Source organism: Alosa pseudoharengus, unplaced genomic scaffold (genome assembly GCF_046254945.1).
Source record: "Alosa pseudoharengus isolate Yale_2024_CS ecotype anadromous, Long Island Sound unplaced genomic scaffold, YU_APseudo_1.1 YU_APseudo_1.1_scf_23, whole genome shotgun sequence".
NCBI lineage: Eukaryota > Metazoa > Chordata > Actinopteri > Clupeiformes > Clupeidae > Alosa > Alosa pseudoharengus.
In genome coordinates this window covers 19,308,892-19,327,841 of record NW_027468685.1, presented here as the reverse complement: position 1 = coordinate 19,327,841, position 18,950 = coordinate 19,308,892, and the positions used below count along the sequence as shown (strand labels likewise).

General features: G+C 46.8%; 1 protein-coding gene across 1 annotated transcript in view; it reads right to left on the bottom strand.

Moving 5' to 3' along the window:
- Positions 1–674: 674 nt before the first annotated feature.
- The window catches only part of zfpm2b (zinc finger protein, FOG family member 2b), a 26,325-nt gene continuing 8,049 nt past the window's right edge, over positions 675–18,950 (bottom strand). The window contains exons 4-7 of the mRNA XM_076301935.1: positions 15,410–15,506; positions 4,607–4,813; positions 3,702–3,929; positions 675–3,247 (exon numbers count right to left, since the gene is read on the bottom strand). Of these exons, the coding sequence (XP_076158050.1) occupies positions 867–3,247; positions 3,702–3,929; positions 4,607–4,813; positions 15,410–15,506 (2,913 nt within the window). The 3' untranslated portion in view covers positions 675–866. The remainder of the gene's footprint in view (positions 3,248–3,701; positions 3,930–4,606; positions 4,814–15,409; positions 15,507–18,950) is intronic.

Sequence of the window (18,950 nt, the reverse complement as noted above, 5' to 3'; positions counted from 1 at the left end):
CACCACAAGAAATAAAATAAAATAAAATAAAATGTCCAACATTTCTGGAATTTCATTCCATACATGAACATGCATAGCAACACATTTTCAACAACATATTTTTCTCCTGCATTTAAGGACCTTGAATACAAACAAAAACATTTCTTCCATACAAGAACCCACTGGCTTAACAGTAGAAGTAAAGATTTTTTCCAGTCAACTTCTTCCAGTCAACAACCATAGTCTCTTCTTCAAGATACGGCCTTAAAAATTGTTCATCTTCATAAAAGTATTGCCTTAAAAGCAACGATTTACAAAAAAGGTTGACAAATCAGCAAACGCACATAAAGGTATATTAATGTCTTGCATGAGCAAAACATTTTCAAGTTTAAATAAACAACATGAACTAGAACAGTCACAAAAGTAGAGAAAATCTTTTTTTAATCATAATATCAAGTATTTACTATCATTCCCAAATCAAAGATATATTACCAGTATTCATGTTGTAAAAATATAGCAAACCTGTGTTGTCTTTCTGTGGAAAAGACAGCAGAGCTGTAATCATCATGTGTCATGTGTTTTTCAGTTACATTTTCCATTCTCAATAACTTATTTATCTGTGGGACTTTGTTTTGGATGTTACAAAGATCTTTTCTAGAAACCTCATTAAATGAGTAATTAATACTGGAAACATTCTTTAAAATAAATAAATACATCACAAAAGGCGAGAACAAAAATACACACAAATACTCTTTCAACAAACATATTTTTTTGTCATTTCATTTTTTTGAACTTATTGAATGAGAGATGCTTTTGTTGATTGTCCATCAGCTGTGTTTCATGTAAACCAGTGGGGAGAAGGGTCACAAGTCAGTGCTTTTGAAAAGTTATTTCACATGTTCAGCCGTGTGAGACGAGCAGTAGAACTTCTTGTGCGTAATAAAATTTGACAGGTTGTTGAATTGTATGTCACAGGGGCGACAATACTTCACATTGCCCGAAGCGATTGATCCGTTTGCACCCCTCTTTGCAGCCGGGGGCCCCTCTTCTGTCTTGGACATGTGGAGAGGGGATGAGCTCTCCTCCTTGGGATGGACAGGGCTCTCTGGGTTAGACGTAGAAGAAGGCTCCTCCCGAGGTGGTGAGCTACTTGGCTTCCCGACGTCTGCGGGTTTTTCCTCTGTTTTATGGTAGCCGTTCACATCAAGCGTCTTGCTCTTGTTTTTGGGCAGCGGGTTTTGGGTCTGGTCGGGAACGGGCTGGTCTTTCTCCCCTTCGCTGCCTTCGTTCGGACTCTTTCTGTGCTCTCTCTGATCATTCGGCATCATCAGCATCCCGGTGGCGTAGTCCGCAGCTTTGATTTCGTAATAGGGCCAGATCTGTTCGTCCGTCCGCATCTTCTTAATCATCCCTGGATAGCCACCAGTGGACATGAATGTGTCCTTAGTCTCTTCCTTCACTGGGACGTTCTCATTAGATGGCACCCCAGCTTTGACAGGGTGGACAAGGGCATTCTGGGCTTTGATGTCAGGAGAGCCAGTTTTGTTGTATGGCTCGACGCTCTTAGTGCTTATGTCTGGATTGCAACTTTCCTTTTTAATGTCTAGCAGTAGCTTGCTGTCCACAGTTGTACCGGGACAGAAGTTTTGTTTGTGGGCGAGATAGTCCTCCACTTTGTTGAAGCTGATCTTGCAAACCGAACACTCGTGGTAATCCATGAGACTCGTGGGGGACTGTGAGAGCTTGTTAAACTGTGGCAGGCATTTCTTACTTAGATCTATTGGCACATCAAGTTCCTCCTTGGTAATAGCGTTGCACTTAGAGACCAGGGCGGATTTAGTGACCGTGAGCGATGCTTCTGGGTGTTTTGGAACCATACTCTGATAGATGTTGTACCTCATATGGAACTGATCTCGGAAAGTGTCCATTGCCTGCTGGGTGATACAAGGTCCGCCAAGTGTGGGGATGCCAAGGAAAGGTGGCGGTGGCATGGGTGGCATGTGGTCCTGGTCGGGCGTGGTCATTTCGTAAGCCTTTCTCCTCTTACGTGCCCGCACTGATTTCTGAGCCGCAGGGCCTTTCATGGCATTGGCGCGCTTCATAGGTGGGTCATGCCTGGTGGCGCAGTAGTACTGCTTATGTACCATGTATGTCTCTTGTCGGCTAAATGTGATGTTGCAGGCTGCGCACGTGGTCCCGTGGTTCGGGTCCAGTTCGTTTTCCACTGGAGATATTTTGGGGCTTTTCAAGTCTGCCTGAATGCCATTCGGCCTCTCCTCTGCACCAGTTGGAGTGGAGGCCTTTTTAGCTTGAGGTGAGTGGTCATCTGGCAGCTTTCCCCCGACCTGGAAAGGGTCAAACATTGATGTGGGCAGTCGGGTGGGATCTACTTGGTGACCTTTCAGCTCGGGAGGATGGGCGTTCAGCATACTGGCCAGGCTGCTCCCGTTCCTTGGACTACCAGCGTCTGAGACTTGATCCAGGAGATTGCCGTACTCGTGTTGCTTCGTCACCTGCTGCCAGCGGCTATTGCAGTAGTGCTTCTTGTGGACTAGGTAGTTGTCCAGGTTGCTGAAGGTGATGTTGCACTCAAAGCACGTGGCTCCTTTCGGCACAAGATTGCTGTACACCATCGGAGGGTAGTTGCCGCCTCCGTGACGCAACCTGCGGTGGACGAGCTCAGACATTTTCGCCAGGATCTCCGAGGCCTGCGGCGCTGCGGTGATGTCTTGTGGGAAAGGAACATGTGGCACAAAGGGCCCCATGGGGAAGGCAGGCGTGATGTTCGGCTGGACGGGGGACGACGCCTGTCGGGGACTGGACGGCTCGGACTTCACCCTTGCGTAGGAGAAACCAGTCTGGCTTCCCGAGTTGCCCTCAGTCTTCAGGGTGGATTGTTCTCGCTCTGTGCAACTGGAGTCCGTGCCAGCGTTGGCCTCTTTGCTTTGAGCTGGACTCTGACGGGCCTCTTTCCTGAACGGATGGTCCGGTTTGTGGCCGGCCTGCGGGCTGCCCGTGCTGCCGATGGAGGCGGCGCGGGCATCTCCCTCCCGGGGAGTCTTCACGCCGCCGTGGCCATGCATGTCCTGGTGCCTGGCGAGCTCGGTGGGAGTCTGGAAGCAGAAGTTGCAGTGGTCACACCTGAGGCCCACCTGGGACAGGTGAGACAGGATATGCTGCTGGAGGCTCATGAGAGTGTCTGCCGTGTGGCTGCAGATCGTGCATTTCAGGCCAGCGCCAGTGGACACAGGGTCTTCTGACCGGGTAGCTGAAAGATAAGACAGGATGTACTATATTTAAAGGATGGCCAAAGCTCAAGTTATTTTACAAGTAATGTAATTTAGTACATTTTGTTTATGTATTTGTATTATGTATATGTATTTGTTAAGCACATTGAATGACCTCTGTGTATGAAATGCGCTATATAAATAAAGTTGACTTGACTTGACAAATTCTACTGGCAAACCTCCGCTCCTATTTGTCTTAATAATTATGCAGATTATTTTCTGCAAACAGCTTTATTACTTACCAAAGTGCAAAGTACTATTAGAGCTTTCTTAATGTACTGACCCATTACTCTATATTGAGTTGAGAGTAACAAAGGATATAAATGTATAAAATAGAATGTATAAAAGCAAAACAACACAGTATACTTTAAGCTTATTGTTTTATTGTGTTATATCAATTTGTGAACCCATATCTGGTGTAGGTCTGTGACTTACTATGAGTGAGCAAATGCATCTCCAGGGCATTGGTGCCAGGGAAGCTCATGTTGCATTGTGGGAAGGGGCAGGCGCGGGAGTTGGCATGGCTGCCGTTCTTGTTGTTCCTCTCTGCCACCATGGTGTCGGCGTCCCTCTGACGCCCGCTGCAGTAGTACATGAGGTGAGCCTGCAGGTTCCTCTCGCTGCGGAACCAGATTCCACACGCCTTGCAAGGGAAAATGTCCTCTGCAGGGGACAGGGAGAGGGGTATGAGTGGACACGATCAGTGTACTTAAATACAGGCAAAGATGTCCTCTGCAGAGGATCGGTATGGGATATGAGCAGACACAATCAGTATACTTAAATAAAGGGGATGGTGTCCTCTGCAGGCATAGGTAAGGGATATGAGTGGACACAACCAGAGTACTTAAATATTTGTTTAATTCACACACTAATGTGGACTTGATATTGCATCAGCAAACAAACACTTGCATCGTCTTTTGTGATGTTCCAGTGGACAGTTTTGGGCATAGAGCCAAACCAGCCATCTTTAATTTAGCGCTGTAGCAGCATGCGAAAACCAAGGTGACCTGACCCCGACAGACCCTCATCAAAGACTGACGGTGTGCTTGTTGTTCAAATCACATTAGTGTCATTACGATTAGGAAAGACATAAAACACAAAATCAGCGAGTGTAAATATTTAATTTCGACAGGGACTGAAGGTCAGTCAGAAGCCCCTCTGTAACTCCCTTATCCTCGCCAAACACGCCGCGTCCAAGCTGAGATGGCTATGTGACACGGATTTCCCCGCTTTTAAAGTCCCACCGACCAACCCCCCTCCGTGAGTGTCAGGCTCCATGACATCCTGCGTTAATCAGAGGAGTCTCCGATGTGTCTGCGCGGCTGATAGCGTTAACTCACTGTTCACAATGGCGTTTGGGAGGATGGAGGCCATGGCGGCCTGCTGGGGAAGGAGCTGGATGGAGTCCAGCAGACGCGCGGGGTACATCCCCTCGCTGGCGGGGGCCTGGCCGGATGCATATGGCTGTAAGGAGATGTCCACCGTGGAGGCCTGCAGCATCTCAAGCTCCAGCAGAGGCTTGGTTGTAGTGCACCAGAGCTGGCCACCTAAGAAAGAAAGATGTGATTTTGTGAGACATGTAACATTTTATTACTATTATTACTATTAATAGTAGCAGCAATTGAAGTAGTACTGGTAGTCATAGAAGCCTTACAGTAGATGCCTTAAAAAATTAATGTGCAATATGTTTGGTGCAATATGTTTTGCACGTAAAAATTAAAAGTCTGTAAGACCTGCTGCTACTATGTACTTCTAAAACACAGAACAAGAATGTTTTTTGTCAAAGTACATTCTACACAGCTTATATTTTTTCTACTGCTGGGAAATGTACATGAATTCAAACTGTGAACTATAGAAGATTAACTGAATTCAGCACAATCCTATTCATTTGATACAACAAGCAGCACCTGTCATTGTTTTAGAGTTTTAAAGTGCATGTACTGATTTTTTTATTTACAAAACATCCAGCCAAAGCGAGTGTCAGCTATTTCTAAGACACACAGTGAAACGCCATTGTAATATAAAGCAACATGCTTCCAACCTTCATGTAAGGATCACACAATTCAATTTATTTAACTAGTTTATATTTTCATGGCTTCACAGCCAACATTATTTGTGCTTTTCATAGTTACGTCCGCGAGAGCGCACATAGGCCTGTTTACGTATTAGAGCGCTATGTATTCTTTGAAGCTCTGTGGAGCCAGACAAAAAGACCTGTTCCACTACAGTGTTACGGCGTGTTTACCCCGTCCCTGAAATGGCCATCTCGGATAAAAGTCCTGCGTTTTTTTATCTGAGTCGCGGCACTGCGGATGAAACATTCCACTGCAGTCCTAAAGAACAAACTCATTAGAGGGGTAAAAAGAAGGAGGAAAGCTTTGTGCCGAAGATAACATTTATCTCTTTACATGACAGGCACTCCGTCTGCTCTTCATCTTCCATTGAGGGGATTAAAGTTTTTAATATGACTATTTACAAAAGTCTGGCGCACGCGATAACAGCCAAAGCCATGATACGCTGGCACTAAACGCTAGAATTAGGACATTGTTTAATTGGCGAGTTGGACAATGAAAATAAGGTTCACTTATGACTTTAAAAAAGGTGTTAAGAGACTGTCAGTTTGTCAAAAGGATGAAAGGATGGCTATGGGGGCTGTGATGAACATTCTGAGAATGAAATGTAATGGACATATATAGAGGGGGAGGTGGGGGCATGCCAACCATCTGACACTTAAAAATAAGACTTAATTTCTCGATAGTTATCTATGGAATTCTGTGCAACTCTGAGAACATTACTTTAACTCTAATTTTGTTGAGGGCCACCATTAAAATAATACATTTTCACCAAAATGATATTCAAATTATTGTGTTTGCTTGCTTGCATTTAGCCTATTAGGAAACAGGCATTTAACTTATTTTCTGTTCTTGTAACAAGGCTATTTAAATCCTGGCAATGGACCAAGAGCAATTGGCTCAAAAAGTGTTTGCTTTGGCAAGGCACACTGCAGAGAAGACAAAGAAATGAGTAAACAAAAAGCATCCCTCTCTCTCCTTTTCTCTTCCTCTTTTCCGCCTTCTCTCTCTCATTCTTTCTCCATCTCTCTCCCACCTTCTCTTTCTCTCTCTCACTCTCTCTCTCGCTCTCATTTTCTTCCTCTTGCCCTCTCTCCTTTCTCTCTCTCTCTCTCTCTCTGTGAATCATAGCAAATATTTGGATCAGTCAACGAGTTTCTGACTCAACAGAGCAGAAAAGAAAACACAGAGTTGGAGATTTTCAGCCCCCTCACAAAAGACCACAAAGTAGAAAATGAGAAGAAAAGACAGAAGAAAAGAAAGGGGAAAAAACAGATGAGCCAAAACTTTACTTTTGGGAACATTTCTCTAACAAGAACACGGGATACTCAAATTGTGTGTGTTGCAGCTAAGCCTGCTAGCTTCAGCAGACCCATTCACCGTAAACCGTGTGCGGTCCATAGGAAGTGATCTTGTCTCAGTTCACAAGCATCCACAAGATGGCAGCCTCAACAATGTTTACAACCGACATCATAACGACAGTATGTGCCCCATTCAGCACAGTGAGAGTCCTGTGATGTTGTAGCTTCCCAAAAGCTCAGTTAAATAACAAACTGAGAAAGAAATGGATGAATAGTGTACAGTGTGATACACTGACTGTGTATTCACCAATAGAATCAAACCAAGCCACCAAACAAACCAAAACAGTGACACACATTATTTAGCAATTTGAGAAAGTTAATTTCTGTGTCCAGCTGTAGTTTGCATCCAAATAGAAAACAACCAAAATACTACAATCAAAATACTTGAACAATGTAAATAAAACAAGCCTAATCATCCTTATCCCATAAGACATATTAGATTGAATACATAAATACCTGTATCAATACAGAAATTGACTTCAAATTTACACCTTGTGATTATTACTCTGATGTGAAGGCACAATACTACTGCCTCATGAAATATCTGCTGATAATTACTGGGGCCTGGGATGGATATGGAATGCCATATTCAAGCAATCATGTGCTCTTGTGATTCTGAGTGATTATGTCTTTAAGTAGACTTTAAGCCTCTTAGTATTATTGATCCTCTTCCTATCTCTCTCTACCTGATGGATCTGTTACACAATACACAGAATCATAGACACCAGCGGTTTGCATTAAGGAATGAATACATGCACGCTGACAGAAACACACACACACACACACTTCCACACTCACTTTTGTGGACCCTTCCTGTAAGATAAGCAGTGTTTAATCAGAGGAGAATGACTGTGGGGGTTGCTGGCACTCTGCACATATTTGCAAAACCTACTTTAAATACATATTTTCTCCACACATACACTAAATGCTCCACACCTGCAGATGGAAGACGTTTGTCGTTTCCACTCTAGGTGTCTTTTTATGTCTCGGTGACTGGGCACAAGTCCTTTGCTTTGCACGTGGGCATGTTCATTTTAAAATAGTACAGCCATATAATGCCATGTTTAAGCTATCTCAATCCCATATGGTAAAGGGCAAGTGATGAGATGCTTCTCTATAATCATTTTGGAATAAATCCAAACCTCCCATTGGTGATACAATCTTAACTTTGCAATATGGATGAGAATGAGTGGCAGGCTAATTTAGTAGTGCAATAAAATGACACATAATGATACAGTACATTATTAAATTATGATACCACTCACTTTGATGTTTCTAAGCAATGAGAGCCAGAGACGCTCAGTAGATGTTACACATCTTTACATCATGCATTTGTATATATTTTTAGTTTTTCTTATATATGCACATATTTTTCTTAATTGTTTTTGTATTTCAGACTACACTATAGGCTTTTCTGTTATACTGAAAATGCACTTGTGTATTGAATCATTTGTTCATCATGGATTTTACAATAGATTTTGGACTTTACTTTATAAACCACTTCCAATTAAATGAATATTTGATCAAATTCAATGCCCTTAATATAAATATAAATTAATTTGACAGCAGCATACTACAAAAACACACAGCATTTCATGTCCCCTCGTTTGCTCCAAGCAGTTCCAAAGCCCCTTTGCACTGTCCAAATCCATCCCTCTGGCTAGCCAGCACTCTCCTGACCCGAGCGATGCCGAGCCGATCCACCTCTGCCGTGGCGCCGTGCCCGTCTCGGAGGTGGCCCACGTGAGCGGGCACGACCTGTTCCCTCCGACAGCTGCCCTCGCTGGCGAGCCGCGGTGCCCGCCCCAGGTATCGGTGGCTTGCCATCTGCCCTGCACCTGTGCCCTCACTCATCCCTGCACACGGCCCCACATCAAACAGAACGGGAGAGAGAGAGAGTGGTGGCATCAATCCACGCAATCCGACTCTCTCGCTCTCTGTGTGTGTGTGTGAGTGTGTGTGCTGGTGCCAGCCAACGCTGCAGTGCCTGAGTGTGTGTTTGTGTGTGTGTGTGTGTGTGTGTGTATGTGTGTGTGTGGTGTGTGTGTGTGTGTGTGTGGTGTGTGTGTGTGTGTGTGTGTGTGTTGTGTGTGTGTGTGTGTGTGTGTGTGTGTGTGTGTGTGTGTGTGTGTGAGTGTAGAGATTTAACAGGGAGAGAGGATAGGTAGTGTTTATACTGTGTGTGTGGGGGGAGCTGTATGAAAGATTTTGTGCCTGGAAAAAATGTGTGTGTGTGTGTGTGTGAGAAAGAGAAAGAGAGAGAGAGAGAGAGTGCAAGAGGTTCAGGCCATCAGTTACCTATGTAGTGTCTGTGTATAGTTGGAGATGGAGTCATTGTAAAAGATAGAGACAATGTGAGTATAGACGGGAGTGGGAAGAGGGAGAAAGAAAGCTTGAACCAATCACAGCCATGAGTGAGTAAATATTTGTGAGGACAGTGTTTGTGTGCGTGTGCATGTGTGTGAGTCTGTGCGTGTGTGCACGCTTGTCTGTGTGTGTACGTGTTTGTGTGTGTGGAGGAGTTTCACAAACGAATCCAAACCCCCATGGTGGATTCAGTCAAGACAATACCATAGTCCCACACAGCCATTTAAAATATTTTCAAAATTTTCCAAGGGACAAGGGCTCTCCCATTGATCAAATTGAAATACTTCATAGAGCAATGACAGCACTGCCAAAAAAAACCTGTATCCAATTTTCTACATTTGGCTTCATACAAGCAAAGAAATGAGAATGAGAGAGACAGAAAAAGGAGAGATAGAGAGAGAGAAAGAAAGAGAGAGAGAGAGAAAGAGAGGGAGAGAGAGAAAGAGAGAGGGAGAGAGAGAGAGAGAGAGAAAATGAATCACTTCCTGACAGCCAGTGATGCACATAACCAGCTGCTGTCAGTCTCCAGCTCCTTCCCTGGCCGGCTGAACTAAGCTTCTTAGAGGAGACACTTCCCTGCCCCTGCCCCTGCCCCTGCCCCACTCCGCACCGCATCGTCCCCACAGCTCCCTCCGTCACACCTCCGCGGCCACTGCCACTGCCCCCCACTGCCCCCCGCTGCCCCTCAGCGTACACGCACCCCACTCAATCAGCTCCTCTTCTCAAGCCCTGAGTGCTGAGTGACCTCTGGAGTCGAGCGCAAAGACACAGAGAGGTCACCGCGCGCGAGGTTGGCGAGAGAATGTTCCGATCTATAAATATTCAGTTTGCGAGTGTGGAACTGGGAGTCGAGAGAGATGTGTCTGGATCGTAGAGAGAGAGAGAGAGAGAGAGAGAGAGAGAGAGAGAGAGAGAGAGAGAGAGATCTGTAGAGAGAGGGGTTGGCGCTTGGTGAGAGAATGTTTGGCCACTACAGTTTGCGGGTGCGGAGCTGAGTTGAGAGAGAGAGAGAAAGACGTGTTTTTGGATGCTATGAGAGACAGCGTGATGTGTTCAGGGGATGTTCAGAAGCAAGTGCTGAGGAGGACAGCGGACAGGGTGTTGGGGGGGGGGCAGTGGTTCGTGTTAGGGGGGAATGCCCTAGTGGTAAACCACCACCTGAGTGATATTACGAGGAAGAGAGAAGTGCAGACTCAATCGGCAGCAGAAAAACGAAAAACGATTCTCCTGCACAAACTGGCAGAGGAGGACCCCCACCCCTCCGCCCTTTCCACTCTTCCTTTGGCACTGGCACAGAGCTCCCCTCCCACAGACCCCGAGCAGCTCAAGAAAGGCGAAGATTTGTCACTTTCCTCAACCCCCATTATCATCCTCGAGCCGGAGCCGCCCCCTCGCAACCCCCCTCACACCCCACCCCTACCCCCCAAAGCCCCTGGAGCTTTCCCCCTAATGGAAAGCACTGTCTCCCCACTTAACACGGCCGTCCAGACGCTTCTCCTGATACAGGCCCCGGCTGTTTATGAAATGATGGAATTTGGCTGTTTTTCTTCCTCCCCTCCTCCCTCTTTCTCTCTCTCTCTCTCTATCCCTTTCTCTCTCTCTCTTTCCCTCTCTTTTTTTTAGTGCGTGGAATGTTATCAGCGGGCGAACAATTCTGCCCATGGTTTCACCCTCACGGGCTAGCTGCGCTGCTCATTAGCCTGGTGCATATTTAATCCAGAAGTTTCTTATCAAGTGTGACACCTGCATCTCTGAATGGCACTCTCCCTGTGCATTTGGCATGTATTTGGGTGAGCAGACTCCAAGGTGCTTTGTGGAGATTAAGAGAGAGAGGGAGAGAAAGAATGAGGGAGAGAGGGTGAGGAAGAGAGAGGGTGAGGGAAAGAATGAATGCTTATTTTATCATTTAGCAAGTTTGGACGGAATCCAAGGAGTTTTTTGTCTTGTTGTTGTAATTAGAAAGCCTTTTAAGCGATAACAGCTGCTGAGGAATATGAATATGGAAACGTCAGCCTATCCCCCCCCCCCCCCCACACACACCCTCTACCCATCTCCCCAATCCCCTCACCATCCAGTCCATGACAAAAACACCTCACTCTCCTTAAATGCTAATTTTCACACGGCCGTCGCGCCACTGTGCCGTGGGAAGCTTGAAAGCACCCAAACATTCAATTGCAGGAATCTTTTACTATCCCCCAACCCCAACACCCCCCTTCACACACACACACACACACACACACACACACACACACACACACACACACACACATACACTCACACACCTTCTCTCTGACTGGCATATGTGAAACATTCAAAATCATGAAACACTTCTGACGGACCATCCAGCCCCCCCACCCCCCACCCCCTCAACACACACACACACACACACATACCACCTCCTCTTCCTCCTTCACCGTCGCCACAAACACCATTACCGATACTCTCATTTGCATACAGGGATGTGCAATTAAGCCGCTCGTCGAACGCCACTACGTCTCCCTCTCAGCTGGGTCCCTGCGCGACGCTGTCAGCGGCCGAGGGAATATCGTTATTGTCACGTTACCGCACCTTGACAATTGAAAAGATGACGTTTTCTCTCTCCCTCCATTCCTCCCTCTTTCTCTCTCTACCTCTCTCTCTCTCCCTTTCTCTCTCTCTTTTTTATAGTAGTGATGAGGGCGGTGGGACTCTAGGGGGGGGTGTGTGGGGGGGGGGGGGGACGCATAATCATTATGGTTAATCAGCAGCTGCTCCTGCTCAGGCATCTCCCATCTTTCCTCCCTGGGTGCCTCTTCGTCCTCTACCCATCCAGAAAGGAGCAGAGGAAGAAAGACGCTCCTCAATGACAAGACGGCATTGAAGCAAGCGGGCGTGGGGGGGGGGGGGGGTGATAGGAGGGTGGCCTGCTGAGGGATAATGCCACATGATTGACACGCCATGCAAATGTGTTTGATTATCAGGGCCCACAGATCTGCTGGTTGCAGGCTGGGTCATGGAAGAGAGGTGACCTGCCCGGGTTTGTGGAGGGTGCGTTTGGAGCCCCAGGGCATTCAGGATGATGATGTTGATGATGATGATGATGATAGCGGTGATGATAATGATGATGATGATGATGATCATTGTGGTCATGCTGGTGACTGAGCTAAGGCTCATTGGCTGGCAGCTGGGGGTAGTGATCACGTCCAGCTGGAAGGGGGTCAGACACTGTCCCCTGATCTAGAAAGTACCGTGTCAGTGAGAGCCACAAGAGAGGTGTTTTTATTTTGGGGAAGGGGGAGGAAAGGAGAAGAAAGGATGTTTTTTTCACACACACACTCTCTCTCTCTCTCTCTCTCTCTCTTTTATCTTTGGGACAGCTACACCATGACTTAGCCCCTGTCTTCAGAGAAAAGGGGATAGAAAGAAAAGAGGGGATGAAGAAGAAGCGATAGAGAGAGAAGGGGAGAACGTGAGAAGGACAGGGAGGGGGAGGAGAGATATGCCACACAAAAAAAGAGTTTCTCTCAAGAGGGAGGATTATACACCTCAGCATTGGTACGTTCCAGCACCATTCCCCCAACGCCAATGTGAAAACTCAATTAAACTTTGTCTCTGCTGAATTCAACTGCCATGCGTACATATGTTTGTTTGAGTGTGTGTGTGTGAGAGAGAGGGAGTGTGTGTATGTATACAGTATGTGTGTGAGTGTGTGTGTGAATCAAACAGCCCTCCCTCTGGAGTCATGCTCAAAGAACAACCTTACCCCACCTAGGACCCTAGATCCCTCTTTATACAATCACTGCTTTTTTTCTTCCTTTTCTTTAGCTGAAAAACAAACATGTATCCTCAGGGTGCAGAAGAAAATAACTTGTTTTATTTAGTTCCTTGGAAAAGAGCCTTTGTGGAAGAAGAGTACTGCTAAGACAAAGTGACAACTTTTCTGATGACTCTCATAGGACGTGTCTCGTAGGGATCCTGTACAGGTTGCGATCAACCCTCAAACAGAATGCTAGTGCATTCCACAAAGTCAAGAGTCTATTAAGCATGCACCTTTAACGCCCCCGTCCCCCCAAAAACACAAACAAACAAATACATTTCCACACTTTTTCCAAAGCCAGGTCCTCCTTCATAATAGAGAGAGCATTCATGTCCCATCACCTATAAAACCGCATTTACCGCTTTCAATACTGGAACAAGTCAGTCCGGCTCAACTAGAGTTAACCTTAATCTAGCAGGGGAAAATACTGAAGATAAGCCACCGACAATCCTTCTTCCTGTTGTAAACCTAGCATTTCTTTTTTCCCATCTTCCTCTCTCTCTCCCTCTCTCTCTTTGTCCCCAGATTCACCTTGCTGGAGCTGTGCACCGTTCCATTAGACTTCATCACCGCCTCAGACTCCCACTGAGCTGTCAAGTAGCCGTCCGTCAATCAAAAGATGAGAGGAGATAGTGAGGGAGCACAAGAAAGAGAGAGAGAGGGAGAGAGAGGGAAAGGGAGCAATGGAGGGAGACAGAAAGAGAGGGGAATACACAGAGTGGAGGAAAAGAGAGGAACTGACACAGAGATCCTAAATGTGATTTTTCTCTCTCTCTCTCTCTCTCTCTCTCTCTCTCTCTTTCTCTCCAGACAAGTCTCCGCCATCTAATGACCACAATTTTACACCCCCATCCCGACTGCCTGCTGCCCCACACATCCCACCCCACCCCACCCTCAACCTCACCCCATCCTCACCCCTCACCCCCTCCCGACCTGGTCTGCCACAGCTCCCTGAGCGGTGCAAGTGTGCCGTCTTAAGCCTCATCGCCTCCTGATCCAAACATCCACCGTGATCAAACTCGGATTTATGACGCCTCACCACTCCCGACAACATCCAGTGGCTTTAATAATCTCGTATATTTCTTCCCTCTTGCTTGACATTTCCAGTCTTGACAGTCACTCAAGATAAGCCCAAAGCTCCCTGACAGCATGGAGAGCACATATAAAACACATGCTTAAGAGTTTTACTGTCTTCTCTCTCCCTCTTCCACTCTCTCTCTATCACACTCTGTCTCTCTTTTTCCTGTCTCTCTCCCTTCTTCTTCCTTCTCTCTCTCTCTCTCTCTCTCTCTCTCTCTCTTTCCTCACTTTCTCTCTGTCTCTCTCTTAAAATGTCCCAGAAGGGAATCAAACCGCTTACTGGTTTCTTTTTTCTCCCCCGACCACAATTTCATAATTTTTGGCAAATCTTTGTCACCATATTCTGAACTAATCTGTACAGGCCTTCCATTCCCAAATCCAACCTTCAAAAGCGTTTTCTAAATGTATATATAAAAAGTAAAAAGATACTGGCCAGCAGTTTGCTGTTTCGATTACAACTCCGAGTTCATCGCTTGGTTCTGAGAGCCTCGCCCAGTCTCGTTCTCCGCGTTCTCTCCCCTGATATCCTCCCGCCTCGTCCCAATCAATTACCAATGTGAACCCCGATTCATTAAGAGCTCTCCATTGAGAGCCATTCAGCTCGCCCCGGCGTTGTGTTTTAATTAAAGCTAATCTCCACCGCGCGCACAGGGGGCTCCGCTGCTGCTGTCGCCGACTAGGAGACTCCTTCAGGGCACGGGACTGTTTGAATACGCTGATAATGAACCTCGACATTTGTTAAGATGTTCGTTTATTCTTCTGTCTCAGTTCACTTTGGCGTCTAGCGCCAAGATAGCTGATAATAGCGGGGATTTTTTTTTTGTGTGTGACGTGGTTACGAGTTCGCCTTTAAGCTTTATTTAATACCGGATAATGTTCAGAGAACTGTTCACAGTTGAACTTGCGACGGTAAATAGATAAATCTGTTAAGCCTCAGTCAAGGGACTGAGGGGGAAATGTCACTCTCGCAGACAGGAAGTCAGAGACGAGTTCTGTCCTCCAATTGCAGGAAACGGCTGAACAAATATGGGCCCCCGAAATCTGACATCACAGCAGCCTATTTCAAAAGAGCGAAGGTCAGAGGTGTCACATCACATAAGCTCGAGCGGACTAAAAGTAGCAGGTACACAACAACGGCTGCATTTAGCATGGCAGACAGACAGATAGAGCGAAACTTAATGTTACGGTCACAGTTCCACACCAACAGCTGCACAGACCAAAGGTAACCCATTGACCTCTCGTCAAAATGAGTGCAATGCATGCAGAACTTAAGGAAACACAAAACCTGAAGTCTAAATTAGCGCTATTCAGGTTCCTGTTCCCATCCATTCTAGGGTTTCACCCCAAAGGATCCATAGGATGTATTTGTAAAAAAAAAAAAAAAACGTATCCTTATATTCATGTTTTTTTGGGGGTGGGGTGGGGGAAGAGGCAAGGAGAAAACAACAGAATTGAAAGAGAATCTACCTTTGCTGTAAACGATGCAGTTGTTCTTGCTGTCCTCGGCTGGCAGCCAACTCAGGTCCGAGAGCCATCTGGGACCCCCGCTCAGCACCACAGGGACCTGTCAACACACACACAGACACACACACACACACACGCACACACACACACGCACACACAGATGCACAGAGAGAAGACAGCATGGTTAGAAATCTGTTCCATCTATACATAAGGATCACAATGAAGAGGCAAGAAAGGGGCCTAGTGTTGCTTAAATTCTTTTTGAGATGTATTCAAGGAAACGTAGAATATCATTTTCAGGCCGCATGTTTATTCTTCATGTATATACTCCCAGTGGAACAACTGACACTTCGCCTTGTTCTACTGAGGCAGCTGCAGGAACACTTTGTTTGTTTGAAGGGAAAGGCAAAGCCAGTCGAATCGTTCTCTGTTGGCAGAGGCTGGTTTGCACAGAGGGGTGAGTGTTTTTTGGACAGGACCGAATGAGATGGCAAGGGTCACAGCTATTGGGTGGGTGGTTGTACAGGAGTATGTATGTATGTGTGTGTGTGTGTGTGTGTGTGTGTGTGTGTGTGTGTGTGTGTGTACGTACAGTCCTCAACCTGAATGGGTGCATTGTTATATGGTCTCTCTCTGGCGATTAACCCACCGCCCCCACCCCTCCAACCGCCTCCACCCCCCTCCAGCGTTCCTCCACCTGATCCCATCTCTCTCTTCCAGGGGGCTGGAGTCTGGAATCCAAAGGAGGGCACCCTGACAGCCGGCCGGGGCAGAGAGGAGCGGTCAGACCGTCCCCCCCTGCGCTCGCGCACGCCGATCTTTGGGGCGCATTGTGCAGCGCCGCGGTCACTATCGGCTCCATCGCCTCGCCGGCTTCCTGAGGCAGCCTGGGCAGGAATGTGAGGAATCGGTGTGTGTTTCAAAAGGACAGACGGAGGGGATACACACACACACACACACACACACACACACACACACACTTTCCTCTCGCCCAGCACTGTGGGGAAGTGACTGGGGATGTGTGGCCCAGGGGTTGAGGAACCGTATTTTCAGACACCATAATTCTTTGCCTTCTCTCTTGAGTTGGAAGACTGCATTATTTCTTTTTAAACAGTGTGTGTGTGTGTGTGTGTGTGTGTATGTGGTTGTGTGTGTGTGTGTGTGTGTGTGTGTGTGTGTGTGTGTGTGTGTGTGTGTGTGCGTGTAGGAAATAATATGAAAGAGATCCATGTGTGCGAGACAGTGAGCTACCATATCCCCATCAGGTACAATGACTTATTGTTCTGAGTCAAACCACAAGTGGTACAATATTTCTGATGTATTACAACTCAGCCCTGGACACATAAATCCACTGTGCTGCTTGGTAGCTCTACAACATTCAACTGACACCCTGCTAGTTCAGTAGCCTAAAATGGATCACACATTTCCTGCATCTGAATAGTTTGAATTCACGAAGTAAATCAATAGCTTTCAGCTGTGTTTTGGAATAGGGATTAACAACAGCTACAGGTTATAGTGAAATGAGGTTGATCTTATTTATTCAGTCTATGGGGTTGATATTGTGATATGAGCTCAAAACTGTTACTAAAGACTAGGAAAGACAAATAAACGTGGATTCGGATCAGTCTTGGAATTTCCTGCCAGGGCAGTAGGGCATTATGGACTGGACATCGCCCAGGGACTCGAGCCCAGTTCCAGTCACAACATCCTCCACCCAACGGCTGCCGGCAGTAGAGTGGATCTCACCCTGATCTCTCTTGCCCAAATACGCCGCAGTGACACTTTGACAAATTAGTACCCACACACCACTGAGGATTTGTGTGTGTGTGTGTGTGTGTGTGTGTGTGTGTGTGTGTGTGTGAGTGTGTGTGTGTGACCACTCTCCAGACACTTCTTCCCTATGAATCTTATCACAGCACTTATCTCTCATTAGCTTAATATCACAGCAGACTGCCCCCCCCCTACACACACACACACACACACACACACACACACACATACACACACTCATACACACTAAGTCTGCATTTCTGCTGAATTCTGTCATGCCCCTCCCAGAGCCCCCCTCTCTCTTACCATCCATGGCTGATTTGACAGAGCTTTGTCTTTGGCCTTGGTAGAGGGGAGAGAGAGAGAGAGAGAGAGAGAGAGAGAGAGAAGGAGGATGGGAGGAGATGCTAAAAGGAGAGAAAGATAGCGGAAGAGCGTGGGGGTCCGGGTGGTGTGTGGGGTGGGATGGATAGAGACTTATCAGGGCTCTGCAGCACGGGGTTGGGGGAGGGGGGGGGGGGGGGGTTGGTTGCCACCCTGCCGTGGCATCCATCTTCAGGCTGGCGCAGGTGAGGAGAGTCGGAGGGGGTGGGGGCGGGGGAGGAGAGGCTGCCCCCGACCGTGCGATGCCCCACTCCTGATCTCTCTATTTTGGAGACCTGTGCTTACAGGACCACCCTAAAAATCTCTCTTCCACTACAACTCACCGATCAGGTATAGAGTGACAGCAACCACAAGGTGTGTGTGTGTGTGTGTGTGTGTGTGTGTGTGTGTGTTTGTATGTATGTATGTATGTATGTATGTGTGAGTGTGTGTTTGTATTTGTATGTCTGTATGTATGTCTGCTTGTGTCTGTTTTTCTTAATCCTTGAGATACAATTGTCTTGTCTTGTACATCTCTGGCGATGTTTAATGCACAGTGTCACTGTGACCTTGCAGGAATTTTTTCGGGGGGGATGCGAGAGATGAATTTTTCTCTGTCTGGACGATAAAGTATCTCTTGGCGCCAAAAAAAGAGAGAAAGAGAGAGAGGGAAAGAGAGAGAAAGGGAGTAAAAAAAAATGTTTTTCCCATTTTGGTCTTGATCAAGCTCGCATCATCTGCTCTCACTATAATCTCTGATCTCTGAGTCTACTCCTCTCATGGTAATGTGTGTGAGAGCAGGTGTGAGTGTGTGTGTGTGTGTGTGTGTGTGTGTGTGTGTGTGTGTGTGTGTGTGTGTGTGTGTGTGTGTGTGTGCATGTGCATGTGGAACTGGAGGATGTGAGGAAGTGGAAGATGAGTCCATATGGCTCTCCACTCTCCTTCAGTTCCTGTGATTCTCTCCTTCTCCTTCTCTCTCTCCCTCTCTCTCTCTCTCTCTGCCCAGCTGAATCCTCTTTTCCTTATCAGAGCTGCACAGGCCTGCATCGGACTCTGCCTGCTCTGACAGGAGCAACAACAATGGCCCTGCGATACCACTGCGCTTTAGAGAGCGAACCTGCCACCGGCACTGATTGCCCGTGACACACACACTCACTCTTTCTCCCCGTCCCTCGCCAACTTCCAACAAACACATGCATGTACACATACACACACACATACACACACATACACACACACACAAACACACAAGTACACACCAACACACACTTCTTCTTTTCTGATTCTTATGTTTTTTCTGCCATAAACAAAAAAATACATTCTCATCTTGCCACAAACACACGTTTCTACCTCACTATTGGTCTCTTGTGTGCATGCGCACACTCACTCACATACGTGTGCGCACATACAC